General features: G+C 43.4%; 1 protein-coding gene across 2 annotated transcripts in view; it reads right to left on the bottom strand.

The window, feature by feature from the left end:
* Positions 1 to 14,592, bottom strand: part of INPP5D (inositol polyphosphate-5-phosphatase D) — a 55,168-nt gene that overhangs the window by 34,752 nt on the left and 5,824 nt on the right. For both annotated transcript variants that reach the window (XM_035335130.1, XM_035335129.1), the window contains exon 3: positions 12,579 to 12,642. In XM_035335130.1, coding sequence (XP_035191021.1) covers positions 12,579 to 12,642 — 64 coding nt within the window. The remainder of the gene's footprint in view (positions 1 to 12,578; positions 12,643 to 14,592) is intronic.

Below are 14,592 nucleotides of genomic sequence, written 5' to 3' on the forward strand. Positions count from 1 at the left end.
CCACAAGCTTCATTTCTTTAAACATCATACTGACTTAAGAGATGTTGTACATGAATTACTGTCACTGCATCACAATTCCTTTCTCATAGTACATATTAAAAATGGAATGCTAAACAATTTTCACTTCATAGTAGCATGCACAGAACATTTGTTAAAGTTCAGCACCTACTTGCTTGCTTGCTTGAAATACCTGCACAAAATACGAATCCTGTTAATGCTAGATGGAAACAAGTTAACCAGGTGCAAATAAGCATTCTTGTTTCTGTTGCTAACTAGGAAGGATAGGCATGCTGACCCCAGCTAGAGTGAAAATCTAGTTTAAAACCTGAACCCTTTCCTGATCCAATTTTGGTCAAAATGACCATCTCATTATTTCCTACCCACAATTTCATGGAAAAGACTTGAGGAAGACAATGCATTCTGTTCGTGCCGTTTTAAGAGTTTAACATGTTCTGCTTGGGGAACGTAAGCACAGTCTGAGTGAGCCTTAAAAAGATTCTGTTGTATCTGCCACTGCTGAACTCCTCTGGCCCTGCAAGAGTTTTCATCTGTGTGATCCCACTCAGGCTACATTCTGGCAGCCTGACAATTGGCCATGTTCACAGGTAGCAAATGCTCCCATGGCAGAATTGGGACATTTGCAAATTAAAATACTCTGTTGAAGAGAAGGAAAATTGAAAGGAGTTTTTAGCAGTGTACAGCTGACTGACAAATTTTTATCTCAATTTTTTACTAAAAATTCTACATCCCAAAGAAAAACACATCAGAAGTTCTGGAAGGTAAAGAAACCACAGAAATTGTTCTAACTGGCATTCTTTCACATAGAATGAAGACATAGGTCACAAAATTAATGTACCCAGATCCTATTTACAGACTCCATTCCATTCTGCTCTGGCACTCCACAATTCACACAAAAAGCATGGCAATTGCCAAATATCTAACTAATATAATTAGTTACAAGCTATTAAGAACACCAAGCAGTTACAGAAAGCACCAACACCATGTACTCGAGGAGCTCCTTTGCACTAAATAAAACTTTCAAACTCTAGCCGTCAGAAAAGGTTTCACCAACAGAGCATACTATGATCCAACTCATAACAAGAGGAACCTCCTGAGCAACCAACCCTTTCATAATTTCTGTTATAACAAAAAGATTTACATCTACAACAAGCAAACAACAGCATGGTTCCATGACAGAACACGAGGGACTGTTGTTAAATTTAGCTATAAGGTGCAAGTCAGATGAGTTGGTGATGAATGAGCCAGGACTGCAGAGCCATGGGGATCCAAAGCAATTTTTAGCACTTCTGTAGTGTGTGGGTAGAATTTAAGCAAAACTTTTGGAGTACACTACTTCTGTCAACTTTTTTTTTTTTTTTTTTTTTTTAATTTTATCACAAGCCTTGTGCTTTTCATTTTCCACTGAAAAGCTTCAGCACTTTGAGTCAAATGAAAATTTCCATTTTCAGTTCTTGGCAAAGTATTTAGGCCCTAGTGATTACCAAGGCAAACCTGAAAACATAGGTCCTTGATTCAACAAAACAACCAAAGGCAGCAAATGCAACAGTCTTTATTTCTGAAGGTAGTTTATGGAGGTGACCATTCTGATTTTGTCAAAGCTCACGTCTGACGGTAACTGAGCTGGGAAAACTATTGCTGGTCACTGATACTCGCTCCTCCTTGGAAACTCCCAAGTCCTCTTCAGCTTTTCCCCCATTACGAGGCAATAAATAACAATAAATAATACCCCAGGCAACAGTGCACAGTGCTGGAAGTCCTACAAGAAAGGACTTTTCCCTGAGGCAGGTGAATGTGTGCCTACAGCAGCTGTGCCTGCACAGATCAGTCCCTACGCTGCGTTTCAGTGGGTGGCCTCTCAGCTGTGCAGGCAGACAGGAAAGGATCCATACTCAGCTCTCTGCCTTCCTTGTCATCTTCTGTGCTGAATGGATCCCAGTTGCAACAGACACCAAACACTAAATACTGTAAAAGAAAAGGTTTGGAGCCTTGAGATGGATCAGGGAGAAGGGACCCAACTTAAACTTTCAGTGGAGAACCAAGACTGAAAACCCTGTCACAAGTTGTGAAGACAGAAGTCAGACAGCAGGGCAAAGAACTGGGAACAACCAAAGGCTGCGTTATGATTTCATTCTCTCAGAGGGACTACGAAATGACCGAATCTGAGCTATCTTTGCTAAAGTCTGTTTCGTTTCCCCAGGCCATTTTGCCATTTGAAATCAAGTCCTGTATACCTTGCACTTATATTTCAACCTTAAAGCTAAAGGATTCCCCATTTCTTCAAAAACTTTAAAGGGAATTTGCCTCAACAACCAAAAGGTCGGTTTGAAAGGTATTGGTTAAATAACTTTGTATTGGTAAAGGTAAAAGGTTAAACAGATCAAGTTTACATACAACTAGTGCAACTAGGACAATCCGCTCAATGGAATGTTTTTCAAAGGTGATTGGATCTTTCTACTTTTCACAGGTTAACCATCAGTAATAAGCAGCAGCACACGCGTAGGGTCTCCTGGCCCAGTTACCTCAGGCTGCAGAACAGATCAAGTGATGAAGGTCTAACTGGAGCCTAAATATTACATGTGACCTGCTGGGTGAGTTGCATCTCTGTACTGCAGGCAGAGCCAGCAATGATGCATTTCATCAGCAAATCAAGATAAATCCCCAAAGAAAAAGGGGCATCACCCTTCCAGTAAAAGTACAGGCGATTTTGTACAGACAGAGATACTTGCCGTAAGATTCATTGTAAGCAAATTCAATAGCAATGTTTTCTAAGACTTGTTCCTATCTTAAAGGATCTATTTGTGAAGTACAAAAGCCTCATATATCACCAACAGTATATTAGCTTATTTCTTGGAGAGAACATCTCAAGACTTGCCTGAAAATAAGTAGTTCTCCCTGTGACCTGTCATGCCTCAAAGCACAGAAGCAATAAAACACAGTGCTGCATTACCACACAGTCAAAAGGGGAATGATCTGCCGTCTCCATGAATACTTCAAATTCAGTTATGAAACTTCATCAGAAATCTTTGAAAACATGAAACAAAAAAGATAAATGCTTTAAACTCTGACTATATGACTGATAATATGAAAGCTGAGATCCATCAACATACTGAAAAATTTGAATATTTTCTTGTTGATAACATTGATTGTGTAAGCTTTCAATCATTTTTCTACATCTGCCAGGTGAGTTTTAAAAATACAAGAAATCTTCATTTTGTTGGTCATGGAGATGCAGGAGGATGCCCCCAAGTTAATCACCTGGATTAGACATTTTGTCTCTCAAGCACAGACTGTAATAATGTGATAAAACTGTTTAAAAACAAAACAAAACAAAACAAAAAAAACCAGCACCTTCTAATAGTTCTCACTTAGCAGAGTTTACTACCCTTTCCGACTACAAAAGTGGCTGATTTGGGATGGAAGTATCTGCAGGGGTGGGCAGAACTTCCTACAGAGTATTTGATGCTGGAGAAAGTTCCTGTGCCACTGGAGGCTGAGGCTCCTACCACCTCCTGGCCACTTGTTCCTATCCTCCAGCCAAAGTGTTTGCCCCATTTTTGTGCCAGGAGCACACTCAAGCACTCGTGTTTGTGCATCCACACGTTCGTAGTGGGAAGTGAAATATCCAGCAGGGTAGAAAAGAGCTGCTGGGTGTGTGGTTGTGGATGGTCAAAGCCTTTCAAAAAAATAATAAGGTGAAAGAATTATTTTTCTAGAACAATCCCTGTTAAACTGATTAGTCTTTAACAGATCTAATTTTTACCTTCTGAATCTTAAAAAATTTTGCAGCTCCTGGAAGTTACTTCTGTACATTCAGCAAGGACTGCCAATTTTCAATTTTCATTTGTTTAATCATGATGAAGGCTTTCAAGTAACAGATTATTTATATTACTTTCAAAATCTGTTAAGATTTTTTTTAGGTATAGTTATAAAATTAGAACAATCTGCTTGTGTGTGCAGTTTGTGACATAACACATTTATTGGAGGGCAAGCTGTAACAAAAATTGATGATATTCTTTGGCATTAAATGGAGTTAAATTTTATCTAAAACCACATCCCAATAAAAGGAAAAGAGATTTAATTTCATAGCATGTGACAGCTTCCAAATACTTGATTTCACTTTTTGATGTTTGCATATATATATACATATACACAACTTAAACCTGATTTAAGCCACCTTCTCAATTTTTTTTAATTTTTTTATTTTTTTGATATTTCCAGGAAACTGGAAACATTCTGAAAGGGTTCAAACTAGACAAAAGCTGGATATGGTTTGTTTGTATGAAGAATTTTGTATACTGAGGGATTCAGTAGCAGGAATGTGCATGTTTCAGGAAATACCTAGTGTTCTCTTATTAAATCTGCTTCTTTCAGTTTTCTAAAACCTGTGAAATGCATTATGTTTATTCCTACCTCAGATTCAACAGCGGAAAGAACATTTTCCTTGTATAAACAGATCTGGATAGATCGCAGAAACAAAGCATGCAGATTCTGCTAAGCCCTGACTGTAAATTAAGTTCAGTCCTACATTTAAAGAGTGTAAAGAGTTTTACAAGTTGATTTAAAACCAACATTATACTGGAATATATTCAAATTGGAATATGTACCATTTTAAGCAATAAAATGAAGTTTAATATAAATTATATATTTGAGCATGCTAGAAATGTGTTTCCCTAACTACGTTTCAAGATTTTGTTCCTAATTACTATCTAGTTGTCCTCTTGTCCCTTGTTTCCATGCAAGAAAAGTGATCACCCCAACTATAGCTCAGCCCTTCACAGTCAATGGAGTACCATAAACTTGGTAAGTTTTCTGAGTAAACAGTGATTTTGCCCAAGTAATAAATAATTCAGCAAAATCAGTTCTATTATCAGCATTAATTTTCCTGAAATTTACAGTTATGAAAAGCATAACTTCCCAGCTCTCCTCACTCCCTTTGGTGACCTCCTCTCCGCTCCCTACTGAAATGCTACGTCCAAGCTCCCAGTACCCCTCCATCCTTGGAGCAACGCTGCTTTTCCCTGCCTTGTAGCAGTGCAGGTGCTGTTACCCTGGTCCGGCCCCCAGGAGCACCGTCACACAGCCTGGCAGCACACCAGCCCCAATACGCGCACCCCTGCCCCCCAGGTACACCTGCTTGGAGGGGGTGGCCATCCACCCGCTATGTCCCACCCCACCTGCAGAGCTGCACGTCCTGTGGGGGACACTTGGTCTCCTTCTGCCTTATCAACGCAGAAGGAGGCCAACAGCTTCCAATGCCTTCAAGTTGCAAGTGAACCATGGATGTCTTACAGTCTCCGTGCAGCCTGAAAGTGTTTTTGGGGGCAGACTTGTGCCTGCCCCATCCTCAAAGGAGCCACGAGGTTTTGACATCACGTTGAGTAAGTACAAAGCAAGGCCTCATCCCTGTGCAGCTGGCTGGCAGAAGCTCTAAGAGGTTGCAATGTTGTGAAGGGGTTAGCATCACCCAGAGGATTATGCTTTGCATTATCTCCCACTGAAAGCATCTCAAGTGCAGTTTCCAAGTAGACAGGTTTAGATCAGATATAGACAGTCAAACTCCAAAGCAAACCACAAAATCTTTACCACAGAAAACCCTTTCTTGGCCTCAGGTGTCAGAACAGTGCAGCAATTTACAGTACAGTCTCAAAGAGAAGAGACAAAAATGCCCCAAACGTTGCCCCTCCTTGCAAGGGGCCAGCAAGGGACTTGGTGCTGCATGTGCTGCACAGCCAGAAACTGCCTCTGACGTTGGTGACAGCAGCAGTGACACCAGGAACTGACCTAAACTCACGCTCTTATCAGATCATGCTCGCAGGATGGGCAGCCGTACGTATGTATGCCTGCACTCGGGGAGCAGGTTAGCGCGCCGGATGAAGCTTTTACACTGAGCTCCACCCTGCAGGACTCGTAAACAGAAACCAGAGCAAATTACCCCAGAGGCTGGGACAATTCTGCTGACTGGCTGACAAACTGGCAGCCCTCTCACTGTATGTCCTGCCTGTCTCGGGACAGAAGATCTTGGTCTTTCTGGCATATTTAGCCACACAAACAGAGCACAAACCTAGACATTTCCCCAGAAATGTTTCTCTAGAGGTGGGCTGGAGAGGGAGGGTTTCAGCCTATACAGAGCATTTACCAGCTCTCCTCCTTTCTGGGAGCCCATGCTGCAAGTACACTGGTAACCTACAGCTTCATTGTCAGTTGATACAGTGAGTCACAGCTGCTGGCCTGCTTTCTAACTGCTCACATAGCACCACTTGTTTCCTGTTGCACGCAGCCTCCTATCAGGCTAGAAAAAATTACCAGAAAAAAAAAAAAAAAAAAGCTAGATGATCACTCAGTGTAAAACGGTACTGTTAGGGCATCTATAATTTTCCCTGAAGTCAGCAAAATCCACAAGTAAATAGGGTCAATATTTGTTGCAAAGGGAGGGTCTAAGTATAAATATAAGTAATTTATTAAAAAAAAAAAAAAAAAACTTTGCAGCAATGGTGAATTTCAGCACAAGTGGTGGAGCGCTCATGCTCACAGAAATGGTGTTCTGCCACCAGAGCTGCACGACGAATATCTCCACATTTGCCCACAGAGCAGAGTGCAGGAAGATGCAGGCAGACCACTGCTTTCTGTCAGGGAGCTGGGAAGCTACAACAGTCCGGGAAAGTGAAGTGGAAAGAAAGATACAGATGGGAACCTTAAAACTAACTAATGTTTTCCATACTGTAATATAATAGTCTCTTATGCAGCATGAGAAGGCAACAGCTTTCCATGATTCCTTCTCACAACAAAGTATTCCATGGAAATTGCCAAACCATGGAGCTGGTCAAACAGTTTTGCTCAAAGCAAAATAAATAAAGAAATTAGTTAAAAATTTTAAAGGGAGGGGGGGACTGGAGCATGTACTAAGCAAGGAATGGTCTTCATTCAGCCTCACTTTCCTCCCACCCCTTAATTAAAAAACAGACAAGCAAACAAACAAAACAGAGGTGAAAAGTTCAAAATTGCCTTTCTGGACTCTTTCAAAAGGATGGACCAATTTTTCAGTCTGAAATATTTTTCTTCAACAACTGGCAACTTGTGGAAAGCCCCAAAACAAAAATGAAACATTTCACCTGAATGCCTTTAAATTTTCCAGTTTGCTTGAAAATGTTCCCACTCCTGCTCAAGCCAAGCTCTGTTTCTGCCCTCTCCCCACGCTGCAGGCAGCCACAAGGCACACAAACAAGGCTGGAGCCTTGGTCTTCAGTAGCCCACAATGTGCGAGGCAGGTACCCGACCTGAGGACAGCACTCAGCTCAGTAGCATGAATGGGTCACATAAGAAAAAAACAACATGTTGGCAAGAGGAAGGGAGAAGCCCCCTTGCAGAAGGCACCAGCGGTGGTTAGGCGAGGCCCATGCCCTGAGGTGTGGACGAGCATGCCTGGCTCGAGTTCTGGACTGCAAAGTGGAAATGCTCATGGCTGAGCTAGAGCTCGGGTCATGCCCATGGGACAGCACTGTGGACACCAGGCTTTCCTAAATCTCAGAGGTCAGGCTGTGCCACACAGCACTCCAGGATACAGCACATGACTCTAAAATCTGCCCAAGGCACCGAGTTACCAAAGCCCGCTCAGCAGATGCCCCGGTTTCTTAAGGGGACTCCAGCAAGGACCTCAAGCTGTTCCCTTAACTACTGCGTTGGCTCTCCCCCTAACCACGGCATCTTTGGTAACAGCCTATTTTTGTAACGTTGCCATCTGTCCATCGGGGTATCTTCCCTGCTGCCTTCACACAGAGTGTTACGAGCTAAGTGCTTGATCCTGCAAACTTGACCTATGGGGCGTTATCTGATACGCTGCGAGCATAAACCAAGATGCAATCTAGCTGCCACTGAGAAATGACTGATTGCGCAGCAGCTTGATTGCTGAGCAGCCATCAGATAACGCTAGCTGTGTGCTTCTCCTTCAGATGAAACAGAAATCTAGAGGGACCAAAATCCACAGGTTTTTAGCAATGCTCCCACACTACCCTGCACCAATCCGCGTTCACTGACCAGCCAACTCCAGCATCTTCTCCCTTCTCACCACTTCAAGATGATTTTTATAAGGATCTTGCAAATTTATCCCAGTCTAGCTCTCTCCTCACTCAGGAGGAAGGTTATACATTTGACAATAACCTTTTAACATTACAATACAGAAAGGCAATACAAGTAAAGCATTAGGCAAAGGCAGCAACTTTTCAACAGCAGCTTTTGACCTCAGTGCCCTTTCACACTGAACAAGAGTGATCTGTAATGGGAATCTCCTCCCTTATTTCGGCTTGCCAAGGGCCTGGCAGTCTAAGGGGGTTCTCCAGACTCTTTAGCGCAGAGGGAGGAAAAGGACTTGCGAAGAACAATTCAGCCCACCTAGGTCAGAAACCTGTATCTTCTTCACTGACCACAGAGGTACAAACTCAGCTTTAACTACATGTGACAGCACGACTAAAAGCAGGAGAGACAAATATTCATAGATCACAGACATCTTCTTATCTTGGGAAAGTTAGCAAGAGACTGCTAATTAAGATTAATTTGGTAGTCCAATCCTCCTTAACAGATTGGGACTTAGTTCCCTGTTTGTAAAATGGGAACAATAGCACTTCCCCTGGTTGAGATGCTAAACTCACAAGGAATTCAGATTGTGCAGCGATAAGGGCGGCAATGACACCTCAGCTAGATGCACAAATGTGACACTTTAAGTGACGGTATAACAAAGTTTTACCTGCTGTGAATCTGGATGGCAAGAACTGACCACAGATGCCTGGCTTAGGAAGACACAGCTATGCATTTAGTTTGATCTTGTTATTTCCAGTGTCTCCTTTGCTCTTCCAACACTCTTTGTATAGTTGCAATTATACTCATCCAGTTTCCAAACTTTCAACAACTCTGCATTAAATGTACCTCCGCATTTGAGCAAGGGAAACTCACATCTATTTTACAGAGAAGACAGCTGAAGCACCCCAGCTGTGGCTTGCCAAAGACAGGCAGGTAGCAGCTAAGCTAACTCAAGTGCAGCTGATTTCCAGCCTCATGCCTCTCCTCCTGGATCTGCGTTACTCTACATCTTTTGCTCTCTTCCTGTCTCAGCTTCTCAGTTCTTAGCGTTTTACTACAGTGAGAGCCTGCAGGCTAACAGACGTATCTCAATGACTAATTGTTCTCAGGCTAAGGACAAAGATCTCTACTCACTGTAACAGATCCTGTGTTTCAAGGGTTTTTCGTTACTCCTCCCCCCTTCCCTAGCTATGCTTTCACTGGCAGGATGCAAGTTTGATTCGTTCAAGCCATAGATCCGTTCATCTACATTTTCAAGTCTCAGGTAAAGGAAGGAGAAAATTCAGCAGTCACAGAAAAAAGAATGGAAAGAGGAGGGAAAAAAAAGAAAAAAAAAAAGAAAAAAAAAAAGTCTATGACTGTAACCACTACAGTCTTGTATGCTTGGGGGGATACCAGTTTGGTTGTAGATACGGCAGGAAACAGGGGTTCCAGACCTGACCATGCTGACTGCTGTGCAGCTACAGCAGATGCAGAATGCCAATGGCAGATCATGTAGCATGCCACAAAACACCGGAGGGATGTATGCAAATATTTCTTTTTCTTCAGTTTGAATGCAAAAATGTGCACCTGTAATGAAAAAAACATGCACCTCCCCTTCTGCCACCTGAACTAAAAAGTCAATTTAACCATGCAAACCATAACACTATCATTCCACCAGTGCCAGATCAGGCTCTAAGTAAAAAAAGAGAAATGAAATCTATCCACCACCAACACTCAAAAAACGTGAAGTAACTTGCAACTTTAAAGCTGAAAAACTCCATAGAGTGGCAGAGGGAGACCTGTCATGTCACAAGTGCTGCTAGTGTAGCTGTGATATTACACATCTTCTGAACCTGCTGTCATCATGAGAAACGTCTGACAGACAACAGCCCAGATCTGGGCAGGAAGACAACTCTGTTAGCTTCAGGAAGGAGCACTGTGCAAGCAAAAAAGGTCACATTGCACAATTCAGGCTAACCTCAGGACTTAGTACTGCATCTTTCCTATGTCTTTTTATTTTTATTTTATTTATTTTTTAAACCCAGAGATGCGAAGCATCTACTGATTACTGTGTTAATTTAATACCTGGTCTAATTCCACAGGATTAGTAGATTCTTTCCTTTTTAATTGATTTTTTTTTCAAAATCTCAAACTCCTATTTAGTAACTTGTACGTCCCTGCCCAGTAGAACTGTTATTTTCAAAATGATTCTTTGATACACATGAAGTAGGTTTTGTTTTATCCAAACCTCAACAGACAAGCAACCAAAAATGTCTGGCCCAGCTGGAGAAATGTACCAAGAAAAGCAGCCAACAACACGAGATTGTTTTGCTCCAAGCCTCAATTACAACTCTCACAGTCTCTCTGTCTCTCTTGTAAGAAGCAGCCAGCCCCCTTCTTCTGCCTCTCCCACAGAACTGGAATAGTGCAACACAAAACGAGAGGTGTTGTGTCTTGAAAACTTGAGTTAACAACACACTTTATTTAGACTACTCTTGATACTCAACCTACAGCTCCTGGCAACCCATGTACAAAGGTATGCCACCACATATCCTCTGCATTTCATACAGCAGACACGAGAAATTCCTCACAATCAGACCACAAATCCCAAGAGAACTTTATATATCAGTTTGGGTGGACATCTAGTAGATTGTATTTCCTTAAGAAATCTTCTGGATTTCAAAAGGTTTCATTCAGAAACACCCAATGAAGACCTAATATCGCTGTCTGGATCCAGTGGTAGTCCAATAACCTCTCCCCAGAAATGATGAGGACGTAACTAATTGCAAATAATACCCTACAAAGAACTGTGGGGTGATGAGGAGGCGTATGTGGTGGGAGAAGCCTGAGCTGCCTGACATCAGTTTGATTTACCTGACTTTACACAGCCACTTTTAGTTTTCACCAGCAGCAGAACGAAATCCCACCTTCTGCTTGTCCATAAACTTGATTCAGTGTTACAGGCTGCCATCGCTACAGCAGAAATACCAGTTTCTCATGGCTGCAGCACTTTGATTTGTGGACAAAAGGAATAGGTGCTCATAAAAATGGGCCCTTTGTCATGGCAGAATGGATTATAGAGCCAGTATAAAGTGCTCTAATGAAGGGAAACGTGACTTGCATCTTTCCTGGGTGGTAATGCACAGAAGTACCTGCCAGAAGTAATGCACAGAAGTAATCTGCACCATACCTTAAGCCGGTGGGTCCCGGGAGCAGCCTGTAGCCCAGCACACTCTGGAAAGCTAACTGAGTTCAGGTTTCCAACCTTCTTGTAACACCTGCGCCCTTCTATAAAAGGCTGCAGGTCAGGCTGCGTGTTCCACATCACTCACACGATGCTCGAGTAAGACAGCTGGGAAACAAGGGGCCAGGGCTTGCCCAGGGTGCTGAGCCCCACGCAGAGCACGTAAGGGTATGCCTGGAGGCACTGCAGAACACGGAGCACAGCCCACACTTCTCCACCGTGTCCCAGCTACTCTGCCCCAGAACTGCCTGTTCAGGGCGCTCCCAAGGGCATGCAGGAAGATGGGTTCCGTAGCTACTTCTACAGGCAACCTCCAGCCTTCCCTTCCTCCTCCCCCTCAGGTGAAAAGCCAATATATGATCAATTCTGTGCTTATTTCCTAAAAGACAAAGCAGCTGCCACCCGTTCAGTTAGGGCTCCACAAGTTCATTTCTTCCCCATGGTGCCAGTGCAAAGCACAAGGACTGCATTAGCAGGGTCTGGCTGCCCCCTGGGCTCTGCCCTGGTGCTGCTGTGGGACTTGGGCAGCTGTGCCATTCCCTGGGCCTCAGGCCTCTCCCATGCTCTTCCTGCCCAGGGTGTTTCACTTGAGAGCTACCTGGCACAGTACGGCTCTGATCTCAACAGCTGCTCTAGGTACTATAAATAATGATAAACACCGTAACACCTTCCAGGCACCTGCCTTAGCACAACACATCATCACACCAGCACAATATGCCAAAGCACATTATTTAGGACAACGAGGCTGAAATAAACCAGATGATGGAAAAAACAAGTACTACTACAAACAGCCTGCAGCATACAGCATGGAGCTGTAGCAGTGTGCCAGGTCCCGCGTTCCAGCTGAGCGCTGGCCCCAAGCTAGCAGGCTGCAGAGCCAGTGCATGTTCCTCTGCACAGTGTTGCCTGGTGGCCTGGGAGGATGGGTGAGCTTCTGTGCCACGCCATGCTGACACGTACAGACCCAGGTGGAATCTGGCATAGCATCCTGCTGCTGGCTCCTCCTCAGAAAATGGAAGTGCTGCAGCAAGGTAGGCAGAGATGTCTGAACCGTTCTGGGGAAACCAGCTGAGGCTGGCAAGGCCAGCTGGGACACCATGGTGGTGGCCTGACCTGGGCACAAAGGCCCCTGGACACAGCACTGGGAGCCTGGAATCGACTTTGGTGTCAGTACACGTGTTTGAGCAGGGCTGCATCTGAAACGCAGCAAGCAATACTAAGTGCATCTTTGCAGGACCAAATGGTTCACAGTGTGGCTTACCTGGACAATTAGCTTATTCTCTTTATCAGGCAGAATTCGGTAGGTATACACGCAATTCCGAAACCTGGAACAGATCAGAGGAGATGCTGTTAGACTGTCTGCAGAAAGGAATGAATCACACTGTAGCACCCCTCCTCATGAGAGAAGATATTGGAAGATCCCAATAAAGATAGAGGCCTTCATGCACAAGAGTTTTAAACATTTCTTTCCATTTCCCTGGAGTCTCCAAAGTAACATAAACCTGAAGTGTTCCCGGTCACTGAGACACGTTTGCAGATGTCAGTGCAGAAAGTGATATCAGAATCAGCCTCAAAATGAGTTATTCAACTCTTCTTCTGGCCAGAAAGAAAGAAAACACCAAATGGCTCTGGCTGTCAGTAGAGTGGGCGTCTCAGGAAGGAGTGAAAAAGCAGAAATTCAAAAGACACTGGGCCAAAATCAGCTCAGTATGAGGCTGATTTTGAACTTACAAATGAGAAAATGACTTACAAATGAGTAAATTGAAGGGCTAGTATGTGCTCTGACTTGTATTGGAAAAAAAAAAGCAACACATAAATATAATAAATTTCAGCTAAGTCACAATAAGGCAGCTGATTACTAGGCACATTGTCATGCACAAAGCCTAAGTGACATGTCTAAAGGAAAACCCATCTCGCTACTGTAGTACAGATGCACACTGTACATGTGCATCTGTAGATCAGCCATAAGTAACATTTTGTCCCAGTTCAATTCAATTAGATTTTTATTGAAGGAAGGATGGAAGAGGCTTTTGCCTGGTAGAGGGCCACATTAATGTGCAAGAGCTCAAGGGCACGGAAGGAAAGCCTCAGCAGCGCTGTAATGTGGTAAGCATGACCTTCCTCAGCAGCTGCTGAGCTTTGTGGAGCTTGCCCAAGAAAAGTTGGCTGAAAAGTGTATTTTTACTTTTTCCCCCGTGAACAACAGATTGATCAAACCTTTCAAGTCACCTGCAAAGCATTCTGTAAGAACATACATGATGGCTTTAAGCCAATGCTGGTTTCAACCCCTTCCTCTCAAAGGAAAAACTGCAATCCATTCTGAGAGCCTCCTTGCCTGTAACAGAACCAATGCGTTACCCTCGGGATCATCATGAAACGTGGGCTGAGGTCAGCCCTCCAGATGGGGAGATCACTAAAACATCTTCATCTCTCTTACAATTACGCTGTGAGCCTATTCATCATGTGCCTTTCAGAATCACTCTATGCAAGACAGAGAGACTGCCAGGATTTTAAGTAGCCTTATACAGGGAGTCAAAAAGAGCAATTGAAAATGAAAGAAAATTACTCATAAATCAATCAAAATTTTTTCCAGGGTGTTTAGAGGATTTTGTCATGCATCTGTATGAACCTGTCTCTTTCTGATGACATTAATGCCAAGGATACAGAAGAATTACAACTGCTCGCAGAGCTCAGTACCACTTCAGTAAGTGATGTGAGACCATTTCATAGGCATCTATTCATTCACACAGTGGAAGAGTTGCTCCTACTAGAAAGTTGGAGTCACAGACATGATCCTGAACTAGTCTGGACCACTACAACTCTGCTAATTTCACTGATCCCAGGGCAATCAATGCCAGATGAGGATATGCCCCCAGGAAGGGTATGGGTTTTGTTTTTATCTGTCAATGCAGTTCTCTTACACCATTTCCTCCTCTGATATGCAAACAGGGCTAAGCAGAACTGCTCATGCAGCTGATGAGAGAAAATTTTTGTGTGTGGAGATTATGAAACTGATAAACAAAACCAGCTCAATGGCTCTTGCGTCACAAGAGGACCCTCCATGAACATACCCCATCATATGGGCCTTATGAGGCAGCTGTCATAACACTTGTAAAGAGGTTTAAGCTGAGGAAAGATAAAATTGGTGTAGAAGCCAGCTAAGAGCTGTTGCGTGAGACAGGAACAGGGAGGAGTGCTTCCTTGGATCAAAAGTAGGGGTCCTCTTTAGCAATCCCCTAGGTGCATGCGGCTAAAGACTGTGACTCTTACTTCAT

This window comes from Oxyura jamaicensis, chromosome 9 (assembly GCF_011077185.1).
Source record: "Oxyura jamaicensis isolate SHBP4307 breed ruddy duck chromosome 9, BPBGC_Ojam_1.0, whole genome shotgun sequence".
In the NCBI taxonomy this organism is placed as follows: Eukaryota; Metazoa; Chordata; class Aves; order Anseriformes; family Anatidae; genus Oxyura; species Oxyura jamaicensis.